At 46.3% G+C, this 27068-nt stretch overlaps 1 protein-coding gene and 1 long non-coding RNA gene across 3 annotated transcripts in view; one reads left to right on the forward strand and one right to left on the reverse strand.

Moving 5' to 3' along the window:
* The window catches only part of SPON1 (spondin 1), a 274397-nt gene extending 255573 nt beyond the window's left edge, over positions 1-18824 (forward strand). The window contains exons 8-16 of the mRNA XM_032639045.1: positions 5987-6188; positions 7163-7303; positions 7756-7831; positions 8834-9016; positions 11308-11478; positions 11562-11729; positions 12600-12764; positions 15017-15280; positions 17142-18824. Coding sequence (XP_032494936.1) covers positions 5987-6188; positions 7163-7303; positions 7756-7831; positions 8834-9016; positions 11308-11478; positions 11562-11729; positions 12600-12764; positions 15017-15280; positions 17142-17305 — 1534 coding nt within the window. The 3' untranslated portion in view covers positions 17306-18824. The remainder of the gene's footprint in view (positions 1-5986; positions 6189-7162; positions 7304-7755; positions 7832-8833; positions 9017-11307; positions 11479-11561; positions 11730-12599; positions 12765-15016; positions 15281-17141) is intronic.
* Positions 998-17720, reverse strand: LOC116757462. 2 transcript variants are annotated; one of them, XR_004350978.1, is made up of 4 exons: positions 17593-17720; positions 16734-17219; positions 15735-15870; positions 998-11616 (listed from the first exon to the last, which is right to left on the reverse strand). It is a non-coding gene; the product is annotated as an uncharacterized LOC116757462 (long non-coding RNA). The 2 variants fall into 2 exon arrangements; XR_004350977.1 differs by having other exon boundaries at positions 998-11439; positions 14586-17219.
* Positions 18825-27068: the final 8244 nt, after the last annotated feature.

Here is a 27068-nt window from a genome sequence, read left to right on the forward strand (position 1 = left end):
TAGAACCTGCCCAGGTCCCTTGATGTCCCCAGGATTGTAAAGGAAGACTGTCCTTGGACTAGAGAACGTAGAGGTCTAACAGGCCAGATGGACTCGGAGCCCTAGATGCCTCCAAGTTATAAACAGAGTTGTCCAAGGCAGAGACCTCTCTGAAACCTTCCTCCAGGCACACAGACTTCAGCCTAGTGAATGGCTCTAGCACCGCCTAGTGTCGAGATTGAGTTTCTGCAACTTTGAAAGCTCTTTATTGAGGATTATTTGAAACGAACAAGAGGACAGAACTCAGCATATGAGTGACCTGAGTCTCACAGATATGGATCTGTAACTTAGAATGGTATATAGTAAGTTTCTAGAAGGACCATAAAAATCCTTTATTGCCTCTTTTCTTTCGTCGTGTTTTTGAAAGCTTTGTTTAGAAAAGCGGAGTGAGGGCTTCCCTGGTGGCGCAGTGGTTGAGAGTCCGCCTGCCAATGCAGGGGACGCGGGTTCGTGCCCCGGTCTGGGAGGATCCCACGTGCCGCGGAGCGGCTGGGCCCGTGAGCCATGGCCGGTGAGCCTGCGTGTCCGGACCCTGTGCTCCGCAACAGGAGAGGCCACAACAGTGAGAGGCCCGCGTACCGCAAAAAAAAAAAAAAAAAAAAGCGGAGTGAGAAGGAAATCAACATTTACCAAGTCCTTTTATGGTGCCAGTCACGATGATAAGCCATTTCCTCACTAAAAGCCCTGGGGTGGGTCTGAGGATGCTCCCATTTTGCAGATTAGTAATTGTAAAGGGAGACGAGGTCAAAGCTGCTGTCACGTAGCTAATAAGTGACTGAACCAGGGCTCAAATCCAGCTGTCTCTTCCAGTCCCCTTTGTTCTCTCCCACATCACGCTGCCTCTCTGAATGGAAAAAGGCACAAGATATCTCTGTCTTCATTTGGTTTTCATTTTTCTGGTGTGAATTGTCTGTTCATAACTTTCCTTTACCTATTGGGATTGTGGTGTTTTTTGTTGGGTTTTTTTTTTTTTTTTTTTTTACAGATTTGGACTAGCTCTGTACATACTATAGATATTAACATTTGTCAGTCAAACTAGAGGGAGACATTTTTGCTAACATGTCATTTTTCCTTTCTAATTCAACACTGTTGTTTCCATTATGGAGATGTTTTTAGTTGGTATATAATTCAATTACTTTTGTGATTGCTTTTATTGTTTCAAAGCTGAGAAAATTAACGTTTCTCTAACAGATCAAAAAACTTGACTTTTTTTCCCGATGATCTGGTTGTTTTTTACTTAACTCTGAGTTTTTGCTGTTTGGGGGGATGTGTGTGTGTGTGTGATATTACATGTGAATACCATATTTTTTTAAACTGCAATTAAGTTAGCCCAACCCCACTTGTTGCATGATCTTCCCCCCCCCCTCAATTTTATGAGTCCTTACCTAAAGTTTCTGGAATCTTCAGCCTGTGCCACTGATCTATATTTCTATCTTATCCTGGATATTACACCATTTTCATTATCATACGTTATAGTATATTGTTGTATGGTCAGATCAATTCTCTTTGCCAGAAAAGTGATAAAAATTTAAATCCCAGATAGAAAAATAAGATCAAATTAATAAAATACTTTATATGGGAAGACATGGCATGTAAGAAAGGCATGAGTAAGAATTTTTATTATGGTTTGGACAAATTAAAGAATTCCAGTCATATCTAGCGTTTCCTAAAGAAAACTCACATATATTCTTATCCATTTCATTATTTTAAATAGCATTTTTATTATAGAAGTAATAAATACTTTGAGGTAATTTTAAAATTAGGTCTGAAGGCCAAAGGAAGTGTTAAGAGCTCCATATTCATTTCCTAGATTAACTCATTTATTTCAACAAATATTTGAGGAGAATCTACCGCATGCCAAATTCTAAGCCAGGCACCGGGATATAGCTGTAAACAGGACAAAAATGGTCCCTATTCTTTTGGAAACTAACAGGGAAGATGGAAATTAAACAAGGAACTCCAAGGAAAGAGTGAGTTCAACATGCTCTGGGAAGGTACACCAGGGGTCCTAAGCAATTTGAGGTGAGGGCAGGAAACATTTCCTCCCCTCAAGCTGGGGGGCCTGAGGATGAATTTTCCAGTCAAGGGTACAAGAAAAGAGCAGGACGTAACTGAACATGTTATAAAATCGTTCCCAGGCTATTACAGCCAAATTGACCATATCACCCAACCTAAGGTCAGGCGTTTTGTGCAGGGATCAGTTGCCCCAAATTTTCTACCCCTTGAAACACTTACCAAGGTCTGGGGGATGCCTCACTCAGGTTACAGATTTGGCCAAAATGCATTAGCAGAGAATGATTTGTATAAGCCTTGTAAAACACAGGAGGTTCTCAGATAGTTCCATCCTTCAGCTGGGCAGAGTAGCAGGGTGGTGTGTTGGATGGGGGTTGGTTTCGTTTCTCCAGCTGTGGATTCCCAAGTAGAGCTGGTTTTGTCCTCTTAGGTTGTCATGATGAATAGCTTCATCCATGGGGTACAGGATACGAAAGACTACCTGACCCACAACCATATGCTCAGGGAGATGGGCAGGTAACAGGTGTAGTGGTTGGTCTCTATGGCAACAGAAGAGAAGCCTTCCTCCAAGGCACTGCTGGACTCCCGAGGGGTCCATAGCCAAGCAGCCCCGCTCTGCCCACATGCCCATGCCCTCTGCCAGGCAGTTACTGGAAGGCAGACCCCAGACGGTGTCCTGTTAATCCCTAGGTGAGCAATGCCGCAGCTCCCCAGACTGCAATTGTTGTAGAAGCCAGGTCTTTAAAGAAGCTGCTAAAAGCAATGACCTACATGCCAGAAAATGCATGCATGGGAAAAGGAAATGAAATCCCCCAATTTGTACCTAACTAAATAGCAGACTATGTAAGTGTGGGACTTTAGCAGTTTATAAAGGCCTCCTAACATATCATCTGAGCCTCACAGCAACACGGCAGGTGGGTAATGTCAGATGAAGAAATTGAGACTGGAAGAGGATGAGTGAGAGGTACTTGCCCAAGATCTAGTAAGTAGTGGAGCTCAAGTCATCCTACATCTACTTGTTCAGCTGGCCCACTGGAAACCTGCTATTGGGATATGGCTGTGAAACAGGTTTGTGCCCTCAAAGGGCTCCTAGTCTAGTGGAGGAGACCAAACAGTGAGGAAGAGATGACAATCAAAGGGTACAGCTCAGAGACCTACACAGAGCGTGTGGAAATACAGACCAAAGGCACTGGCCTCAGTGCGGGGGATCAGAAAGGCTCCTGGATGAGGTGACTCGTGACCTGAGGCTTGGAAGATGAGTAGACCAGTGATTCTCATTAGAATCACCCGGAGGGATTATTAAAACAAAGTGCTGGGTCCTACCCTCAGTCTGTAAGTAAATCTGGGGTGAGGCCCAATAATTCGCATTTCTAGCAAGTTCCCAGAGGACGCTGATGTTTCTGGTCCAAGGACCACACTTCGAAGGCCACTGAAGGAGAGCCTTCCCGGCAGATGCAAGTGCACGTGGGTCCTGATGCCAAAGCCAGGTTCAGGCCAGGCTCTTCCTCCACTCAGGTTCCAGAACCTACACGGGCATCAGGCTGAAGTGAGAAGTGCGTTCAGGAAGGCCTCCCTCCCCTTGCCTCTCTTTCCTGATCTCCAGATGACCCTTCAGTGCTGCTTCACCCAGTAACAGTAATACAGTAAGTCCCCTACATACGAATGAGTTCCGTTCCTGCGTTCTAAAGTCCAACTTGTTCGTAAGTCCAACAAAGTTAGCCTAGGTACCCGACTAACACAATCGGCTATATAGCACTGTACTGTAATAGGTTTATAATAGTTTTCAGACAAATAATACATAAAAAACAAAAAAATGAAGAAAACATTTTTAATCTTACAGCACAGTACCCTGAAAAGCACAGTAGTGCAGTACAACAGGTGGCATCGAGTGAACAGGCAAGGAGAGTTACTGCCTGGAGGACGGAGAGGAGGTGGGAGATGGCGGAGCTGAAGGATCGTCAGCAATAGGAGATGGAGGGCGAGCTGCAGTGTCACTCACGCCTGACGCTGATGGAATGCACATTCGCGTCTTTGAAAGTTCGCGACTTAAAGGTTCATATGTAGGGGACTTACTGTAGTAATAATTGGTCAGGTGCCAGACACTGAGCTAAGTACTGGATGCGAGTTCTGTCATTAAATGCTAACAATAACCCTTTGGGGTAGAAGTTACGGGGATCCCCATTCTGTAGATTTGGATACTGAGGCACAGAAAGGTTTAGTCATTTGTCCAAGGATACGCAGCTCTAAGAGCTGATATGGGATGATGCACACCCAGGCTTCCCACCTTCTCTGCTTGTTGCCGGATCCCATCCGGCCTGCCCAAGGGTCCCAGTTCCACAGGGCCCAAGCAAGCCTGGAGTCATTGCTTTCTGGGGACAGATGAGGGCAGCCAGGAGCAGCTGGTCCCAACAGGCAGGCACAGAGACTCCCAAACAAGTGCCAACCGGACTGAACAGACGAGTTGGTCCCCAGCTAAGGATTCCCCGTGATCGGCAGCCTGGGCGGAGAGTCAGGCAGAGCCGTCTTCATGCCTCAGCCTCACCGGCTGCGTCTCAAAGTTTATTAACTTCTATACGCTTTCCTTCCTTCTTTACAAAATGAGATGATAATTCTAACCCCCACAGGAGTATCGTGAAGAGAAAATAAAATAATGCAGGTGTGCCACCAAGTGTGGCTGACTATAGCTCTCCCACCACGCCTCTCAGTGGGCTGCCACCATTGATCTCATACAGCTCTGGCCACTCCTAGGACCTTGTCTTAGCAACACGAGGACACAGAGGTTGAAGAACTGCCTCTCACAGCTTGGGGGCTGTCAGCCAAAGGTGTCTGGCTCTACAGCTGGGTCCCTGCTCGCCTACTGGAGGAAACGGCCAAGGAACCAGCTGTGAGGCGATGCGTGAGCTCTGCTGCCAGGGCAGGGCCTTGCTCTGAGCAGCCTCTGGGGGCACTGGAGGCAGCAGGCTGGGGAGATAATCCCTCTGATGGCACAGTGTTGCTCTAGAGAGTGAAGTGGGGCTGGGGGTGGTGGGGACTTAGAAACTGATGACGAAAAGAACCTGGACCTTGAATTTAAGATTGACTTCGGTTGTGGTCTCCGTTCTGCCACTTCACTTTGTGACTCTAGACAAGTTACATCACATAACCCTTCTGAGCCTCAGTGTCCTCATCCATAAATTGGAGTCAATAATCCTTATCCCAGGTCTGCTCTGAGGCATCTATGAAAATGTATAAGGAAAGGCTTGGGGCATCATTAAGCAGTTTTTGTCAAATTCACCTCACTTCCAATACGGCTGGGCGCAGACGTAGCCCGTAGTATTTGTTCATTCGTTTATTCAAAAACATTGGCTTAGCATCTACGATGTGCCAGGCACTGGAAATAAAGCAGTGAAGAAGGCAAACAGAATCCCTGCTTTCCCAGAGCTTATGCTCCAGTGAGAAATGAGAGTCAATAAACAGCTAAACAAATAAATAAGAAAACACAAAATAAGAGTAAGTGCTGAAGACACATTAAAAATGGATAGCGTGGGCTTCCCTGGTGGCGCGGTGGTTGAGAGTCCGCCTGCCGATGCAGGGGACACGGGTTCGTGCCCCGGTCCGGGAAGATCCCACATGCCGTGGAGCGGCTGGGCCCGTGGGCCATGGCCGCTGAGCCTGCGCGTCTGGCGCCTGTGCTCCGCAGGCAACGGGAGAGGCCACAACAGTGGGAGGCCCGCGTACCACACACACAAAAAAGGATAGTGTGGTAGCATATGGTTTCTCTCCACGTGTGGATGGGCTTGGAGAGAGAAACCAGTAACAGCCAAAGGCAGAGACGAGTGGGAGAATCCCCCTTCTTTCTCTCCCTCTCATCCTTTAGCCATCGTCTGGCCAAATGTCCCTCAGAGCATGCACCCCCAGGGCCCCGAAGGTAAAGGTCTCTGTATTTGGTTTCCAGGAGAGCAGCACCCTCGGCTGAATTTTCAGTGGACAGGACACGCCACTTAATGTCCTTCCTGACCATGATGGGCCCCAGTCCCGACTGGAACGTGGGCCTGTCCGCAGAGGATCTGTGCACCAAAGAGTGCGGCTGGGTCCAGAAAGTGGTGCAGGACCTGATTCCCTGGGACGCTGGCACCGACAGTGGGGTGACCTATGAGGTACGTGTGCGCCTGGAGTGACAAACCTCCCCGAGCGTCTGCTCCTTGTCTGGCCCAGTTCTGGATGCCCTGGCCATGGAGGTGAGTCTGGCCCAGGCTCTGTACCAGATGAACTCAGTCCGGTAGGGGAGCCCAGCATGGTCCCATCATCACATACTCACATGCTGTGTGACTCGGGCTCTGGGAAGTGTCCATGCAGCTGGTCAGGAGAGCACAGGAAGGGACTCTGCTGAAGAGCAGTTCACAGATAAGCATTAAGGAACAGCAGGCAAAAGGCATGGAGGCAAAAAGAGAGAGAGAATGGGGAACTGCAGGAAGTTGACGTGTGTTAAGCTGGGCCAGATTCCGAAGGTTTCCGGATGGCCAGGCTAAGAAGTTTGGATTCTCCTTTGAATGTCAGTATTTTCCAGATATGGTCGGCACAGCAACTGCATCGAAATCTGGAATCATCAGAAAACCAGTGGTAGAGCAATCTAGAACAGACATTGGTAAACTATGGTGTGGGGGCAACCTGGAGTTTTCTAACCCAGCCTCACGCATTCAATCGCGTGTTGTCTGGGGCTGCTTTCTCACTACAACTGAGTTGAGTCGTTGCAACAGACACAGTTGGCCCACAAAGCCTAAAATATTTACCATCTGACCCTCCTCAGACAAGTGTGCCAACTCCTGGTCTAGTGGGAAGAACTCTGGATTCAGACCAACCTGGTTCAGCAATTTCCTAGCTGGAAATGGCTCTCTAAAACTCGGCATCTTCATCTGGGCATAATCCTACTGTGTACATGGGAGAATTTGAAAGTATAGATCTACAAATGTTCATGTACAACACATGGCATGAACAAAATTCTGTAAATATAAATAGCAGTTATACTTGTTAAATTCCTTTCAAGGTTTTTGTTCTGATCATATATCAAATCTTTGTGGTTTTTAACCAGTTTTATTTCCCACTCTCTGTATCTGTGTTTTCTCCACTGCAGTCACCCAACAAGCCCACGATTCCCCAGGAGAAAATCCGACCCCTGACCAGCCTGGACCATCCTCAGAGTCCTTTTTACGATCCAGAGGGCGGGTCCATCACTCAAGTAGCCAGAGTTGTCATTGAGAGAATCGCTCGGAAGGTACTGGGTTAGAGCTCACCCTGGCACAGACCCTTCCCATCAGGAGACCAGACCCCTTTCAGCTCTTGAATCATGCGGTCCCTGGCATATTCAGGATGTGGAATTCCTGGGCCTACCAGAGTTTCTAGAATGCAAATTATTCATAAGGTATAAATGAGCAAAATGAACATGGTGGTACAGTTTGACGCTCAACCAAATGATGTGCTCCAGGGAACTAGGCTTCATCATGAATGCCATAATGAACTGCTGATGTCTGCCATGGGTCAGGAAGTGGGAAGTTGTGGCTTTACTGCCATTTCTTTAACCGGTCAGGTTGTAAAAGTGAGCCAGAACTCCGCCATGGCCTAGGATCTGTATACAGGGTTGGGCTTTCGATTTTATATCCTCTTTCATCTTTCCCCCACACTTTCCGTTCTTTAACGTGAGCCCTCCAAGTAAAATTCCTCTTGCAGGGGGAACAGTGCAATATTGTACCTGACAATGTTGACGATATTGTAGCAGACCTGGCTCCAGAAGAGAAAGATGAAGGTAAGTCATCTTCCTTTGTTGCGGGTGGCAACATAAATTGGGAACTAAACATACACTACCTTTTGAGAAAGCAATTTGCTAACATGTTTTAAAAGCCACAAATATATCCTTTGATTTGGTAATCCCTTCTTTGTGGATTTCTGCTTGAAATATAATTCAAAACAAGGCCAAGGCTAGGCACAAAGTCTAAGGGAATTCGTGAAGGTATGACACTGGAATATATATTCAACAGTATCAGGCAAATGGCATTTGCACAGGCTTCACGGATGACTCGCTGCTTTGATTCTCTCACTATCCTGTGAGGCAGGAGTGGGTCCATCCACTTCCCCAGCAAGGAAAGTGAGCCCAGACCCTACAGTCAGGAGGCGGTGGCAGAGCCCTGGCTTCAGCTCAAGTTCTCTCATAGGATCTGGAGCCAGACAAGCTGGGCTCTCCTCCTGTGGCCCTGGGCAAGAGGCCCACCTTTCTACCAGTTTCCTCAACTGTAAAATGGGGATAATAGAAGAACCCGCCTTGTAGAGAGCTGTGGTAAGGAGCTAACGGGATAAGACAAATACGGTTCTTAGAATGATGCTGGCACATGATAAGTGCTCAGTGAACAGTAGCCACCCTTATTCTCATCATGACACTGTCTGGGTCACTGGGAAGATGAGCAACACCACACGAAAAAACCTGTGTTTCCCCCAAATTGCCTGTGATTTGCCTGCATCTGTGTGGAAACGATGTCTGCCAGGGTGAGGGGCTTGTGTTTATGTGTTGAGGGGAAGAGACAGTAAGACACTCTTTCCTTATTAAGTTACTTAGATTTTTATTAGTGGAATGCCCAAACTATAATTTTGAAAGGCAAGTGAATGGCTGCTTGCATCCCCGGAGTACCCAGGCTCCCGGAGGCTGGGCAGACAGCGGGGATTTTCTTGTCCCCGCGTGAGCTCGTCTGGGGAGAGAGGGCCAGTCACAGCTTCCACAGGCTCCCAGGAAAACCATGTCACATACTCTTTCCAGATGACACCCCCGAAACCTGCATCTACTCGAACTGGTCCCCGTGGTCCGCCTGCAGCTCTTCCACCTGCGACAAAGGCAAGCGGATGCGGCAGCGCATGCTGAAGGCGCAGCTGGACCTCAGTGTCCCCTGTCCCGACACCCAGGACTTTCAGCCCTGCACGGGCCCGGGCTGCAGCGATGAAGGTGACGAGACACCCAGGCTCAGGAAGGGAGGGTCCTGCCTGGCTGTGCCAGCCTCTCATAGCTGGTCAGGTAGCACCCCCCCAGTGGGGCACTAGGACCCTGACTGTATTTGTCAGTGGGAACCACCAAGGGCAGACTCCCATGTCCAACAGTATCTTGAGGGCTGTGAACACAGACATGTCTTAGGACATCAAAAGAATTGAGATTAACTGACCCCCCCACCATACCCCCCAGCCATGGAAGAAAAGAGACACAAGTTACTGAAGAGCTAGCACACATCTTACTTATGACAAACAACAGATAGCAAGCTGCCTGCTTCTGGGCCTTAACTTCAACCTCTTTTTAAGAAACAGGTGAACAGCTTGGCCAAGATTGAATCTAAATCATTGCCCTAATTCTGTGTCATTCGTGGACCCCGTGCACGTCCTACCTCAGCCTGGGTCAGAGCCCTCAGTTCCTTGCGTCAGGACCTTTGGACTGACTGCAGCAATTCTGTAACTGGTCATAGGTCAGGCTTGAACTATAAGCTTGAACCACCCATGTCACGATGGCTCAGGCTTCAACATGGCACTACTCTGATTGCTGTGCAAAGGCCAGCTGCCTACTTTCCAGGGTACACTTCCTCTCTCTGACTGAACAGATCTATACTCTGTGCTCTGATCTTAACTGTCTCAGAGGTGTAACAAGGCAAAAGGAAGGAATGTATAGACTGGGCTGGTTTATGGCAGCAAGAAAACCATTTCCAAGCTGAGGATAACTGAAGAAAGCTCACCCACCACTGCAGGTCATTGACTCTGGCTCTTCCTGGGGCACAGTCTTAAATACCTCTCCTGGCTGCACTCCACAGTGGTTTATTGCTGTTTGTGCCCATGATAAGGCACTTCAGAAAGGAGTGAACCCTGCATGCACAGGCCATTCCTACGAACAGGCAGGCAGGAAGTTGTGACAGGACTGGCAACGCTGGAGGCTTTCTCTTTCTTGGGGTTGAGGGGAGGCAGATGGGTGGGCTGTCTGTGGCCTGCAGTGGGAAATGAGATCTTTAACCACCCCCTCTACAGGGGTGGAGTTCAGGTGGCTCCCAGGAGGTAATGACAATTCTGAAACATGTTGGGCTCTGCCTGGTGGTGTAGTTTTGGTGGTACACAGCATCAAGTTGACCAACTTAACTATTTTTAATTGTACAGTTCAGTGGTATTGTGTACACACACACACACACACACACACACACACACGCACGCAACCATCACCACCCTCTATCTCCAGAACTCCTTTCATCTCGCAAAACAAACTGTAGACCCATTAACCACTAACTCTCCATTCCCCCAACCCCTGGCAACCACCGTTCTACTTTCTAAGAACTGACCATTCTAGGTATCTCATATAAGTGGAATCATACAGTATTTGTCTTTTTGTGACTGGCTTATTTCACTCAGCATAATGTCTGCAGGTTCATCCACATTGTAGGACGTGTCAGAATTTCCCTGTGTCTGATGTGGGTTCCAGCCATCTTTATTACTGCACCGCCAGCAAGCACTGTCTAGCAACACTGTCCACAGGTTCAATAACAATGTGTAGGCATCATCCATGTGCACGTGACAGCCTGCGGACATGTGCAGGAGGCTTCACACTCTGACTTCAGTCCTTCTTTCTAGCTTCATCTCCCAGTGCCACACACAGTACACTCGGTACAGGTTATTGCAGGAGCTGTTCCCTTCACCTTAAATACAGATATTCTCTACCCAACAAAAGTGCACTCAGATGTGCCCTCTTCTGTGAAATCTCACCCAGAACTCCAAGGAGCGTCCCCATTCCAATCCACTGGGCTTATGTCTGTTTTGCAGTTTATGTGCCCATCTCTCGTTCTGGAGTAGGTCAAAATCCGTATCTTACACATCTCTTTAACCTCAGTACATACCACTAAGCAATCAGTAAAGATTTACTGACCTGAGTAAATGGATGGGTGGACGGATGACTTCATTTCCCTCTTCTTCTTTAGAACAGGCAAACACACATACACACACACTCCTATCCATCCAACCATCTTTCAAATGTGTCGTCACGAGACAAGGAGTAATCACGAGTGCTCCGTGCACCTGGAAAAAAGCACTTCCTTTAAAGAACAATTCCTAGTTTAAAGATGTGTGCCGTTTATGTCGACTTCCATCCTCAACTGCCTAACTGCCCCTGAATGCCAGCTGGCCTTCTTGACGCCCGCCTTTGGGGAGTTCGGTTAGTCGTGCGGATCCTGGCGTCGTGGCGCCCGGTCTGCAGTATCTGCTCCTGTGTTGCAGACGGCTCCACCTGCACCATGTCCGAGTGGATCACCTGGTCGCCCTGCAGCATCTCCTGCGGCACTGGCATGCGGTCCCGGGAGAGGTACGTGAAGCAGTTCCCGGAGGACGGCTCCGTGTGCACGCTGCCCACTGAGGAGACGGAGAAGTGCACGGTCAACGAGGAGTGCTGTGAGTGGGGTGCCGGGCGGGAGGGGCGGGCGCGGGGCTCTCGAGGCTGCCAAGGCGACGCTAAACACTGCCGGACTTCCCAGCTCCCAGCAGCTGCCTGATGACCGAGTGGGGCGAGTGGGACGAGTGCAGCGCCACCTGCGGGATGGGCATGAAGAAGCGGCACCGCATGGTCAAGATGAGCCCGGCGGACGGCTCCATGTGCAAGGCTGAGACGTCTCAGGCAGAGAAGTGCATGATGCCCGAGTGCCGTGAGTGGGCGTGGGAGAGGGGACAGAGGACCACAGCAGCCCTTACTATTACCACTGTCAAGGCTGGGCAGGTGCAAGAGGAAATATGGACCCCCCCCCCCTTCCTTGCAGGGCACTTCTAGGAGCGAGAGCTATAGGTGTGAGGACATCATCCAGACCCAGAGAGTGGCCTCCTTTGAGAGGCATTCTGAGCAATGCTGGGGTGGCAAACTGGTGGCCTCTGGATAGAATTCACCTGTAGCTGTGTTTTATAGGGCCCCATAGTATCTTTTTTTTGGAGGGGGGGAATACATGTAGGCAGGTTGTGCATTCCTCAAGTCATCACAGACCCCCTCATTCTCGTTCTATGTGGGGACTTGCCTGTGGCCTCATAAAGCATTACAACCCCTCCTCTACACACAGATGCACACAGGCCCACACATCACTAGACAGATGTACACACACAGCCAAGTACATACACATTCTAGCGATTTCAGCACCAAAGTGTCCAAAAACACATCATTGAGCCTATCTTTTAGTGCATGGTTCTTGGGGCACGTGGGATGTTTCTGTCTCTAGTAAGATCCTACTCAGACCCTCACGGGTGTTTCAAGTGGGACTTGTGTATTCCTATTACTGAGCCACATCTGATGCCACATCATGAGCACCAGCTGGATCAGAGGAGATGCAGGAGAGTGACAACAGCAGCAGTTAGTGGCCTGTGGAGCCACTCCTGGTCCCGGGGTGGGGGGGGTTACTTCAGTTATCTGAACCCATTGGTCAATTTCACTTTACTCAAGGGGCTTGAGTAGGGGACAAAGGGTACAGGGCACCAGATCAAAGAAAGCAAAGGGAGCCTGTTCTCAGTGGCAAACCTGGCTCTTGGTCTAGACACCATCCCCTGCTTGCTGTCCCCGTGGTCCGAGTGGAGCGACTGCAGCGTGACCTGTGGGAAGGGCATGCGGACCCGCCAGCGGATGCTCAAGTCTCTAGCGGAACTCGGGGACTGTAATGAGGCGCTGGAGCAAGTGGAAAAGTGCATGCTGCCCGAGTGCCGTAAGTCCTGGAGCTCCTGGAAGGCACCTCTCCCCTCCTCTCCTTCTGCTAACCAGCCCTGTGCTAGCTCGTACAGTTATGACTGTTTGCTGGGCCCTGCATCTCTGTGTTACCAAAGTTATTTAAACTCTCAATCTTCTCAGTAGTAAAAGGGGATCCCACTAACCATCTACAAAACACCCAAATTGTAAATGGCTGTGAAGTCTAAACAGGAGGCTTAGATGGAAAACAGTACAGGCTCAATAAAATGTATTTCATAGTTCTCCACCCCCCCCAAGTTAGAGGCTTGTCTGGCCCATGGGGTTTTCCAAGCTTTTTAATTCTGTTCCTCCTCCCTGTGACCAGTTTATTTACCCATGACCAAAGGGTAGACTTTAAACCAGTGACTCCTGTACCTTTGCAGCCTTGATAAGAAGACAGGCCAGCAAGTCAACAAGCTCAAAAGCTGCATGCCCACCCTCATCTCCTCTCAAATCTCACAGAGATTTGAGAGGAGATGAGGGTGAATTTATTATCTGGGGACTAATTTCCAAGGAGAGCCCCTTTTTTCTGGCTAGTCTTCCATGAGAGCTTCCCTTTCAGGTGGTGGAAAGTCAGACACACTTGCTAAGATCTGTTTTCGGGCTTTCTCTGAAATGCACTTGCAGCCTTCTGTGCTTCCTCCCCTTACTCAGGCTGCGTGCCTGGGGACAGGTCCTAGCTCTGTCCCTTACTGGCTGCGTAAACTTCAGCACACTACTTAGCATCCCTGTCCCTCATCTGTAAAATAGTGAGAAAAACCTCCTAGGTTGCTCTGAGAATTACACCACATAATTGGTACAAAGTGCCGAGCACTGGACTTGGGAAGTGCAGACCTCCACCAATGTTACATATTACAGTTCCTGAGCCGTTTTAGCCAAAGTCATGTGTGGAGATGACCCAGACCGTCAAACTAAACAAAGCCTTGGGCTTTTACTAAGATCTACCCCGTGTTCAACACAGCTCACCAGAGCTGGGGCTCCAGAATGTTCTGAGACACTGTTACTGACTTAAACAAAACTCTGTATCCACAGGGTCCACTGAATTGAAGGGAGAAGAAAAAGAACATTTATGGAACACTTACTGTGGGCCAGAAACTGGGCTGAGAGCATTACTTAATTCTCACAACCTAATGAGAAAAATAACATTATCCCCATGCTGCAGATGGGAAAGCTGCCTGAGCTCCCACAGGGAGAAAAGGCCTAAGACCATGAACAAAATGAGCTTTTCCTAGATCCATCCAGCTGGGCCCTCACTTTGCAAGGGAAGCAGAGTTTGGAAATCATTTGCCTCCCTAGGAAGCATCCTGAGAATCACTCTAATGGGTTAGCTTTCGTCCACATTTGTGAGATGCTGGCTTAATGAGAAGACTGTGCTGGATCTCTTACCATGACAAACCATGACACCACTTGCTACTGCCCCTCTTCTCTACTGAATTTCCTATTTCTGACTCCTGTGTTTTTTGCAGACTGCCATACATAAGCCCCAGGATGATATCGAGAACAAGAAACACTGCCTGGGTCTTACTGCAGAAGTCACAATGTCCTTAGTATTAGTCCACGGGGGCAGCTCTGGAAAATGGCACCAGTGAACTGTGCCTTCCCTCAGAAAATCAGGGTCCTTGGCTGTGGGAAGCTAGTCTGTGCCACTTGAGGCTAATTTGACAATATTCTAGAAGCTTAGAGAGCAAGGCAAGAGGTTTTGAACTAATCTTCAAGGTCCCCCCAAAAGCCTCCTCAAATCATAAAGAGGGCGTAGCATGTGGGTTTTGATCTGGGCACCAATCCTGCATCTACTGCTTACCAACCGTGTGGGCTGGATAAAGTCAGTCTGCCTCTTGGAGCCTCAGTTTCTTCTTCTGTAAAACGGGGTAACAGCACCTGCTTTGCATTTCCCATAGGCTTGTGTTGAGATGTTCAAAGGAGAGTATAAGTGACCGTATCTTGGGGGCTTCCCCGGTGGCGCAGCGGTTGAGAGTCCGCCTGCCGATGCAGGGGACACAGGTTCGTGCCCCGGTCCGGGAAGATCCCACATGCCACGGAGCGGCTGGGCCCGTGAGCCATGGCCGCTGAGCCTGTGCATCAGGACGGAGCCTGTGCTCCGCAACGGGAGAGGCCACAACAGTGAGAGGCCCGCGTACCGTAAAAAAAAAAAAAAAACAAAAAAAACAAAAATAAGTGACCGTATCTTGTTTCAGACATGAGATATACTCACGCCCATCTGTGTCTTGCCAGCCATTGACTGTGAGCTCACCGAGTGGTCCCAGTGGTCGGAATGTAACAAGTCATGTGGGAAAGGCCACATGATTCGAACCCGCACGATCCAGATGGAGCCTCAGTTTGGAGGTGCACCCTGCCCGGAGACTGTGCAGCGGAAAAAGTGCCGCATCCGGAAATGCCTCCGAAATCCATCCATCCAGAAGCTGCGCTGGAGGGAGGCCCGAGAGAGCCGGAGGAGTGAGCAGCTGAGGGAGGAGTCCGATGGGGACCAGTTTCCAGGTACTGCCAAGTGTGAGGCTGGCGTTCAGGGAGATGTCAAAGCAGAGTGGGTCTGGAAGAACTTGTAGGAGTTTGCCAGTAAAACAAGGGCATCCCAGGCAGCAGGAGTAGTCATTACAATGGCACTGAGATACCAAAGAGCAAGATATGTTCAAGTAGTAAGTGGAAGGCAGAAGGAACACAGAGTATGGCAGAGGTGGGGCAGGAAACCAAGCTGGAGAGGTAGGGTAGGGACCAGACCATGAAAGGCCTGCTGATGACTTGATTCTGTAGGTGAAGGTTTTAAGCAACAGCGTGACTTTAACAGGCCTGTGCTGAGTGGTTTGGAGGTGGCAAAAACAGAGGCACAGAGGCTGGTTAAGTTTACTCTGTAGCCCAAGAGAGAGATTGTGTCCCCCCTCCTCCTGCATAACTGAAGGAGTTCCAGGACTTTAAAAAAAAAGAAAGATCCCACCTAGAGCTTCACTGCTGAATAAGCTGATCCAAGCCAAGAGTGAGTGCGACATCATCAGCAAAATGGTGAAATGGTAGTTGGGAAGATCCGCGGTCAGTCTTGGGTCCAGGCCAATTGATGCCGGTCTTTGGATTCCCTGGAGTGGGTAAGGAAGGTGCCGCGTATAAGTGAAGGTTAATGGGTTTCTATTTTTAAAGGTGCAGCTCAAATTACCCCTTTTTTTTTTCTTTTCTCTTGTCTTCCTTAAGACATTACAGCTCCATCTAGGACTAGAGAAGTGCAGATATGCGGAGCTACCTCAAGTTCACTATCTTTCCACTAGGGAGCTGTTCCCATATCAAAATGTTGTCTAGGGCTTCCCTGGTGGCGCAGTGGTTGAGAGTCCTCCTGCCGATGCGGGGGACATGGGTTCGTGCCCTGGTCCGGGAAGATCCCACATGCCGCGGAGTGTCTGGGCCCGTGAGCCATGGCCGCTGAGCCTGCGCGTCCGGAGCCCGTGCTCCACAACGGGAGAGGCCACAGCAGTGAGAGGCCCGCGTACCGCAAAAAAAAAAAAAAAAAAAAAGTTGTCTATTGCACATGGCAGTCAGTTGGCCAGTCAACAAACATTATGCCCAACTATGTTCCAGGCAGGCACTATGACATAAAGCTCAGCGTAGTATTGACTGGATAATCAAAATGTAATTAATTGGATCTACAATGGAGTAATGTATAGAGTGCTATGGAAGCACTGTTGTTTTTTTTTTTTTAAAGATCTCACCTTGGGGTCAGGGAAGTTTTCTTTGAGAAAGTCATGTCTGTTTACACAGGAAAAATAATCAATTGTACCTGAGTTAACTTAGTACTTGAGAGGCTAAGTACCTGGGGGAGCAAAGCATAAGAGAGAGTGGTTAACTGCTCCTTGAGTGGCTGCAGCATTAACAAGCCACCCCAAAACAAACAAGTCGCTACTGTCAGGTGGTGGCTCAGCTGGGGCTGGAAGGTCTAGATTGGCCTCACCTGTGTTTCTGGAGCCTTTCTCCACTTGGTCTCTCCAGCAGATAGCCACGCTTGCTTGCATAGTGGTGGAAAGGTTCCCGACAACTATTTTCAAGCCGTGTTTGCTCATGTCCCATTGGCCAAAAGCAAGTCATAGAGCCAAGCCCAGATTCAAGAGGTGGAGAAGCAGACTCTGCCCCTCAATGGGGAAGAGCTGCAAAGTATTTATGGCCAATTTCTGCAGTCTGTCACGTATAAGCTAACAGTCCCTAATAAGGACTCTAGCCATTATTTAATTCAACAAATCGTTACATACAAGAGCAGAAAAGCCCAGACAACCAACTAAGTTTGACAGCTGTTTACTGGAGTTCAGCTTCCTTGTTCTTTCCTCGTGTCTGCTGGCCTAACCAGGTCTTCTCATGCTTTCAGGCTGCAGGATGCGCCCATGGACAGCCTGGTCAGAATGCACCAAACTGTGTGGAGGCGGGATCCAGGAACGCTACATGACTGTAAAGAAAAGGTTCAAAAGCTCCCAGTTTACCAGCTGCAAAGACAAGAAGGAGATCAGAGCATGCCATGTCCACCCGTGTTAACAAGGGTACACGTTTCCCAGGGCTGCACTCTAGACCCCTCAGAGTCACCAATGGCTGGATTGTTTGTTTGCTTGTTTGTTTAAGGCAATTTAAATCGTGTACACTAGTTTTCATTTCTGCAGTGTGGTCTGCCCAGTAGTCTTGTGGATGCCAGGGACATCCTTCTGTACACTTCTTGGTGGGCACAGACTGAGGGGGTGCTCCCTCATCCTCAGCCAGCCCTCATCCAGCACGAGTAGTGTCAGCCACCTGTACTGAATGGAAACGTGTCCCTCTGGAGCACCCACCTGGGTGGCAGGAAAAAGACCCCGGCCTCCTGCACACGGAGAGGCAACTGTCTGCAGATGACTCTGTGCCTGGTGCCGGGGCGCAGCATGGGGGAGACAGTCCCCGTCAGGTGGAGTGCAGATTCCCCTCATTCTCGTCTGGCCTGCTCCCTCTTGCAGGAAACTATTGTTTGCTCGTCTCTTCTCATTTAGTGGAACTTTAGGGCCCGTTGTTGAGTCTCCTCAGTCATCAACAGTTCTTGGGGAAAACAGCTGGCAGACATGAAGAGAAGCACTGATGGTGGGTGGCTTTTCTTCTTTCACCGAGAAATGCGTATGTATCTCAACCCCTAATATTGGTTCTTGATGCCCCAAAGAAATGATGGCTACTTTATTTGAACATAAAGTAACCAGTTCTTATACCTGAGGTAAAAGGTAGTAAGTCTAGAAATCATTTTTCCCTTCTTTTTGGGGTTTTGGACACAATTCTCTTAGGAAGCCAGCCTTACGAACCTTCTGATGTTAGATCCTGACTAGAACCAAGGCCAAGGCAGCAAAACTAGCCTCTATAAGCAGTCCCAAACCTGAGTTTTTAAAATCTTCCGACACAGACTTTTAAGTTCTCAAACCAGTTTTTAACAAGAAAACATTTTTTCAGTTATGCAAACATTTTGTTAAATCTGTCTGCAGCCCACCAAGCCAGTCCTTCAACAGAAATACTATCTCTGTACTTGAGAGGGTTTCTTAGAAAAAGTGTTTCAGAGGCCAAGAAAGACGACAAATCTAGGGAGAAAGGAATGTTGCAGAATCAAGCTTGGCCGTAAAATCTGGTGGGAAGTCAAACCTACGTCAGCCCTCCACACCAGGGGTCTGGTCCTCTGACACAACCATAGAGAAAGATCATGGTTTTCCATCCCCTTCCGAGCACTCATAAGCACACCAAATTCAGGGAGACTGACTATCAAGGATTAGTGTAAAAGGTCATTTTACCGAGTTGCGTCCATCAGCAGTTGTTACTCATTCATTGTTAAAATTACCGTTTCATTTCTGTTGCAGGCCTTCTTTATCGTGCTTAATCCAAATATGTACCATGGATGAGATGCATACACTGCTTTGAATACACTACTTTAAGAATCTGCATTAAACACATCAGGATATTCCAAACACAACATATATATATGCTATAGCCTTGAATCTGTACTATTTTCTTTAACACAAGAGAGACTGTTCAATAAAAAACTCATTGGGTCTGTCTTTTGTGTTTTAGTTTTAAACTAATTCAGTGTTCAGAAGGTTGGGTCCTTTTAACAAACAATTGTTTCCATTTCAATCAGAGTCCGCAAAGGATATGCCTTTTGCACCCTCATTCTGGAGGGACCACTATTACCAATTCCTGAGCTCTCTGGAGGTTTGAGTTGTTTCCAACGTTATTTTTTAAATCCTTAAGTGAACTGCTTTCTCCTTCCACAAAGCAGCACAAAATTTAAAGAAATAAGAAGTTTAATTTCTACTTGGACAAAAAAAAGTCCTCATACAGAATCTGCTCGCTTTTGCAACACTACTCTTAGCTACCCAGACGCATCCTTCCTCTCAACCCATGAAAATCATCAAAGTTCCATATAATGTATATTCCTAAGTAACTCTAAGGACAAGCCACCCTAGTAGCTCATGTTCTTATTTGGTCCCATTTTTAATCCAAATTTTGGAGACTTAAAACCAGGCACCTGGTTAATGGCTGAGAATGGGTAACATGTTTCTTGTTACATAAGTGTTAACTCTTTCTTTTTTTGTTTGCAAGGGGGAATTTTTAAGAAACATCAAATCTTTCTTACCAAAGTCTTGTGTTAGGTGGTTTATAGTTTCTCCGGCTAACCAATCATTTTGGAAATAAAGACTTTTTACTACAAAAATGAAATTTGTTTGGACTTGAGATACCTGAGATAGTAAACAGATCATAAGACACCCAGTTAAAAATTGCCATATAAAGAACAACTGTAATTGTTGTGTATATTTTTTTCATCAATGCCAAACCACTTGGACGCCAATTTACATCCACATTTTAAGATGAAAATAAGTTCAGCGATATATTCCCCAACCAGACATGGGGTCACTCACCTGTCACCTTGCCAATGCATTATTTGAAGGAAATCTGTTGTAGCAAATAAGAATAAAGCCTGGGCTTCTTCAGACCCAGAATTGAAAAAATTTAAACAATTTTGTGCTTTTTTTAATTTGAACTTTGTGTATTAAACGTGTTTTAGGCATAGTCAAGGTCTGTGTACTTCGTCCAGGAAGTAAGGATACATTACACATTCTCACATGACAACAATTCTCCAGAAACTTAGTCCAGGTCAAGTCCATGGCTAAAACGGCAAGACAAAAATTCACAATGTCAAATTATTTCTGTGACCTAACAGCCCATGTTTCAGTTTAAAGGAGTTAAATATTAAACTGTACTAGGACTGTGCAGTCCTTTCCCTCCCCCGCCGAGTTAAATATTTATATCCTAAGGAAATGGACAGTACTGTCCAAATAAGACTAAATATAAATGTTTAATCTCTAATTACAACACAGAGTCACGGAAGACAAGACATTGCACTCTTTGGTGCTATTAATTTTCATAACAGACAATTCATTTTGTTTTCATATTGCCCAAAGCAGGGAGAATGAACGAAAATAGTCCCTTTTGAAAAAGAGTGAGATACTGTAACAAACTATAAATAGCAGCTGAATGCTAGTGAGCATGAAGACAGTTTTTCAATTTAAATCTTTTGAAATCTGTGAGCAAAAGATCTGTACTAAAATGTCAAATTTAAATGATGGCATCCCTGCTTTAGAAACACTGTCAGTACGCTCTGTCGGCAGAGGAAGGAGTTGTACAACGGTTAAGCACGGGTAGCCTGGCTTCAAACCACTGCTGTTATTTTACCTTTTCTGGCCTCAGGCTTGGTCACAAGCTTTCTCACACTGAAGGGTTTCTCTCCCCCACCTCCACAATTAGCCAGTTCTCATCCTGAAAGTGAGTTCTGATGGTAACCTGGCAGTAGTTTCACTGAATGTGTTTTACCCCGCCAGTCCCCTGCTTCCTCATAAACCAAGAAATGCCCACTTTGTGCTGAAGCTGGCTTGAGCTGCATTTCTATCACTTATGACTCTTAAGTGTCCTGACCAATAAAATACACATGCAATACTTCTACCCAGCCATCATCAGAGCAAAACGCGATTCCAGACTTCACTCAACGTAATGTCCTAACGGGAGATAGCATTCATTATCTATCGTTATCACTTTCTCATATTGCTCTGAATTCTTCATAAAACTCAGAATGTGTGCTTTAACTACTTCCTGGCTTTAGAACTGATTGGTAAAAGTTCTCGTATTTTAACAGGACTCCTATTTAAGGTAGTAATCCTCATAGTTTAACTGTTATGTGTTTAAACAGTTTTCCTTTACTTCAAGTAATTTTAAGTATTAGAAGGGAAAGGGGCCAACATCTTATTCAAGGCTACTGACTTGTTTACTCCACTTGGAGTTTATAAAAGTAGAGTCTCTACTTTTTGCTAGTGTTAGCATGCGACTCCTACTGGGTGATCTTAACCTGGAACTCACTAGCCCATCTAAGAACTCAGATGGGCCACTCAAGAAAAATACCTGGATCTCCTGCTCCCTCACCTACTACATTAGTGCTACTGGAAGAGAGACCGCAGCCTGGGAGCATCCACAAACTGTTCGTTACCATCCTACAATGAGAGGCAGAAATTAAAAGCATTCAGAAACTTTTATAGTAATTTGATATTGCCACAATATCCGAGAGTATGATTATTTTTCCAACAGTTCATGTTTTGTATTACATTAGGAAATTGTATCATTCCACGATGGTGAAGGTTAAACATTTTTTAAACGGGCCCTTTACCTCAGTCTGAGCGGCACTGCACGACGCCATTCTCACTCACCAGTCAGAAAGCCTGCGAACCACAAGCTTCTGAATCTCTCAAATGCTTCTGTACCTCAACAGTAATAGCTGCTTCCAGATTTGCATACCTACGTGTCTATGACCGAGTGCCCTGCACTGGCTCTTCTTCTTATGCCTCTAACATCCTACCCTATCAAGCAATTCAACTGCCCCATCACCCTCTGACTTTGCCACAGAATTTCTACAAGTAGTAATCCAAACTTACTTCCCCCACTTCCTTTTCCTCCAATCACACCACAACCCACCATAATCTGGTTCCCCAAGCAGACTGACCAAAACAAATCTCTCGAACTCATCAGCAACCTCTAAACCTGCACTGCTGCCCCTTACCCCCCAGTCCCAGTCCTTGCACAGCACTCAAAGCTCTTTACCACCCTTCAGCTTCCTTGACAATAGTCTCCTGGGTCTTTTCAATTATGGGCTGCTTCTCTTGGCTTTTTCCTGCCTTTTCATCTTTTAATTTCCTAAGTGTTCATTCTCCCCAAAAGTGTTACCCTGGACCTTCTCTCAAACACACCTCCTATCTCAATCCACTCCCACCTCCTCAATCATTAGCTCAAAATAGATCAATTCCAAATCTGCACTTTTAGCCCCTGCCTCCTCTTTCATGCTCCAGTCCCCATTCCCCAGTGCCTTCTGGACTAACGCTGTATGTAACTGCCACAATCACCATATATTTTATTTCTATCACCAGAAGGTTGCCTGTGCTCCTTATCCATTCATCAAATGGTTTTCTGCACACGCCAGGCAAAGTGGGTAAAGCAGTAAACCCAAAAGACACAGTTCTGCCCTCACAGAGCTTACGATATTAAGGTACAGGTCAGACAAGACAGACAAAATAATCACAGGTGGGCAAGTGTCATGAAGTAAATACAGGGCAGTGTGGAATGAGAATGGGGTGGTCAAAGAGGGCTCTCTGAGGTGGCACCTAAGCCAGGAGCAAAAGGGTGAACAGCTAATGGCAACAGTCAAGGGAAGCAAGTGACTTGGAAAATACTCCGCCAGTGCCAGGGTGTGAGAGAGCAAGTCGGCTTGAATGTGAGAGGCAGGAAGATGACACATCCTGCAGAAGGTTTCCTTGTACACTGGGGAGGGAATTCAGGTGTTAGTCCAAGTGCATTGAGACGATGACAGATTTTAAGCAGCAGTGTAACATTTAATTTATGGTCTAAAAAAGATCCCTTTGACTGCTGAAGGAACGGCTTTGTGGGGGCAAAGTGGAAATAAAGACTACTGCAATAACGTGGGTGTGAGACAGAGGGGCTTAGACAAAAGTAGCAGAACAAATGGAAAGCGAACAGATTCCGTGATTCCAATAACCTCTCATCCAACCACCCCTCCTTAACTCCATACCTCTCCATCATGCATACTACACTAGACTGAATTCGGGCACTGCCTGTTCAGAAACCTTGGCAGTTTCCCATTATATACAGAGGGGCCGTCGTATTTAAAGCCCTCCACAACCCAAGCCCAGTCTACTCTGTAATTTTTTCCCCACTGCATTAAAATCCTTTTAGATTAAGGTTCCAATCCCAGAATACACCCTGCATGCTGCCAGCTCTGTGCTTCTGCCCAGGCTTTTCCCCAGCCATTCCACACCTCACTCTTCTCCTCTCTTCCCACCTCAAAGCCTACCAATCTGTCAAGCTCCAGCGAAAACATCACTTCTAATTAAGAAGCAAAGCTCCCTCAGATCTTCTAGGAGGAATATAAAGTATCACTTCTGCTGGACCTGAGAACTTTCTGCACACTCCTCACAGTCTGCCTTAACTCTACCCTCTCGGCATTTGTTTTTGTCACTCTGCATCTTCCTCCACTAGACACTGAGTAATTTGTAGGAAGGAAATCTATCCATTCCCCAGAACACCCAATAAAGCCTTACACAAAGAAATCTGTTCAAATTAAAATGCTTTTAGAAGCCACAACAAGACAGCAGGAGGGGCACTTTCATGACATAATCAAATCCCATGCCTGCCGGATGGGCGACCCACAAACTGGAAAATAATCATATCACAGAGATTCTCCCACAAGAGAGTCCTGAGCCCCACATCAGGCTCCCCAGCCTAAGGGTCTGGCATCAAGAGGAGGAATTCCCAAGGCATTTAGCTTTGAAGCCCAGCAGGACTTGAGTGCAGGAGGCCCACAGGGCTGGGAGAAAGACAGACTCCACTCTTGGAGGGCACACACAAGGTTTCACGTACACTGGGACCCAGCACAAAGCAGTAACTCCATAGAAGCCAAGGCTGGACCTACTTACGAGTCTTGGAGGGTATCCTGGGGAGGCAGGGATCCACTGTGGCTCACTGCGGGGGGCAAGGACACCAGTGGCAGAAGCCCCAGAGAATACTGATAGGTGTGAGCTCTCCTGAAGGTTGCCATTTTGGCATCAAGACCTGGCCCTACTCAGGTTCCAGTGCTGGAAGATCTCAGGCCAAACAACCAACAGGATAGGAACACAGCCCCACCCATCAGCAGACAGGGTGCCTGAAGCCACACTGAGCTCACAGCTACCTATAAACACATCCCTTAACACAGCTCTGCCCACAGGCAGCAGTCCCTCCCACCAGGAAGCCTGCACAAGCCCCTAGACCAACCTCACCCACCAAAGGGCAGACACCGGAAGCAAGAGGAACTATGATCCTCCAGCCAGCGGAAAGGAGACCACAAACAAAGAAACTCAGACAAAATGAGACGACAGAGAAATATATTCCAGACGAAGGAACAAGATAAAAACTCATAAGAACAACTAAATGAGGTGGAGACAGGCAACCTACCTGAAAAATAATTTACACTAATGATAGTAAAGATGATCCAAGATCTTGGAAAAAGAATGGAGGCACAGGCTGAGAAATTACAAGCAGTGTTTATCAAAGAGCTAGAAGATTTAAAGAACAGATGAACAATACAATAACTGGAATCAAAAATACACTAGAAGGAGTCAATAGCAGAGTAACTGAGGCAGAAAATAAGTGAGCTGAAAGACAGAATGGTGTAAATCATTTCCACAGAAAAGAATAAGGAAAAAAGAATGAAAAGAAATGAGGACAGTCTCAGAGACCTTTAGGACAACATTAAACACACCAACATTCGCATTATAGGGGTCCCAGAAAAGAGGGAGAGAGGGGGCCTGAGAAAATATTTGAAGAGATTAGAGTCGAAAATTTCCCTAACATAAGAAAGGAATCACTCACTCAAGTCCAGGAAGTGCAGAGAGTTCCACACAAGATAAACCCAAGGAGGAACATGCCAAGACACGTATTAATCAAATTGACAAAAATTAAAGACAAAGAAAAAAGTATTAAAAGCAACAAGGGAAAAGCAACAAATAACATACAAGGGAACCCCCATAAGGTTATCAGCTGATTTTTCAGCAGAAACTCTACAAGCCAGAAGGGAGTGAACGATTAAACTGATGAAAGGGAAGAAACTACAACCAACAATCCTCTATCCAGCAAGACTCTGATTCAGATCCGATGGAGAATCAAAAGTTTTACAGACAAGCAAAAGCTAAGAGCATTCAGCACCACCAAACCAGCATTACAACAAATACTAAAGGAACTTCTCTAGGCGGAAAATAAAAAGCCAAAACTAGAGTCAAGAATATTATGAACGAGAAAGCTCACTGGTAAAGACAAATATAAAGTAAAGGTAGGAAATCATCCACACACAAATATAGTTTCAAAACCAGCAATCGTGAGGAGAGTACCAATGCAGGATATTGGAAATGCGTTTGAAATGAAGAGATTAGCAACGTGAAACAGTCTTGTTTATATATAGACTGCTATATCAAAACCTCAAGGGAACCACAAACCAAAAATCTATGTTAAATACATACACAAAAAAGAAAAAGCAATCTAAACACATCACTGAAGATAGACACCAAATCACAAAAAAAGAGGAAGGGAAGAAAAAGACTTCCAAAACAAATCCAAAACAATTAACAAAATGGCAATAAGAACCTTCATGTCGATAATTATCTTTAATGTAAATGGATTAAATGCTCCAACCAAAAGACACAGACTGGCTGAATGGATACAAAAACAAACCCATATATATGCTGTCTATAAGAGACCCACTTCGGATCTAGGGACACATACAGACTGAAAGTGAGGGGATGGAAAAAAGGTGTCTATGCAAATGTAAATCAAAAGAAAGCTGGAGTGGCAATACTCATTATCAGACAAAATAGACTTTAAAATAAAGAATGTTGTAACAGACAAAAAAGAACAGTACATAAAGATCCTGGGATCAAGCCAAGAACAAGATATGACAATTGTAAATACATATGCACCCAACATAGGAGCCCCTCAATATATAAGGCAAATGCTAACAGCCATAAAAGGGGAAATCAACAGTAACACAATAATAGTGGGTGACTTTAACACCCCATTTTCATCAATGGACAGATCATCCAGACAGAAAATCAATAAGGAAACACAGGCCTTAAAAGATACATTAGACTGAATGGACTTAATTTATACTTATAGAACATTCCATCCAAAAACAGCAGAATCCACTTTCTTCTCAAGAGCACATGGAACATTCTCCAAGTCAGATTACATCGTGGGCCACAAATCAAGCCTCAATACATTTAAGAAAATTGAAATCATATCAAGCATCTTTTCTGACCACAATGCTATGAGATCAGAAGTCAACTACAGGAAAAAAGCTGTAAGAAACACAAACACATGGAGGCTACACAATATGTTACTAAACAGTCAGTGGATCACTGAAGAAATCAAAGATATCACAAAATACCTAGAGAAAAATCACGACGAAAACACAACGATCCAAAACCTATGGGACACAGGAAAAGCAGTTCTAAGAGGGAAGTTTATAGCAATACAATCTTACCTCAGGAAACAAGAGAAACTTCAAACAAACAACCTAACCTTATACCTAAAGTAACTAGAGAAAGAGGAACAAGCAAAACCCAAAGTTTTGAAAGGAAAGAAATCATAAAGATCAGAGCAGAAACAAACGAAATAAAGATGAAGAGAACAATAGCAAAGATCAATGAAACTAAAAGCTGGTTCTTTGATAAACAAAACATAAACCTTCAGCCAGACTCATCAAGAAAAAAAGGGAGAGGACTCAAATCAATAAAGTTAGAAATGAAAAAGGAGAAGTTACAACTGACACCACAGAAACACAAAACATCATAAGAGACTACAGCAAACAACTCTATGCCAATAAAATGGACAATTTCTTAGAAAGGAACAATCTCCCAAGACTGAACCAGGAAGAATATATGAACAGACCAATCATAATACTGAAACTGAAACCGTGATTTAAAAACTCCCAAGAGGGACTTCCCTGGTGGCTCAGTGGTTAAGAATCTGCCTGCCAATGCAGGGGACACAGGTTTGAGCCCTGGGCTGGGAAGATCTCACATGCTGCAGAACAGCTGAGCCTGCACTCTAGAGCCCACAAGCTGCAACTACTGAGCCCACATGCTGCAACTACTGAAGCCCACGTGCCTAGAGCCCATGCTCCACAACAACAGAAGCCACCACAATGAGAAGC

This window comes from Phocoena sinus, chromosome 8 (assembly GCF_008692025.1).
Source record: "Phocoena sinus isolate mPhoSin1 chromosome 8, mPhoSin1.pri, whole genome shotgun sequence".
Classification (NCBI taxonomy): domain Eukaryota; kingdom Metazoa; phylum Chordata; class Mammalia; order Artiodactyla; family Phocoenidae; genus Phocoena; species Phocoena sinus.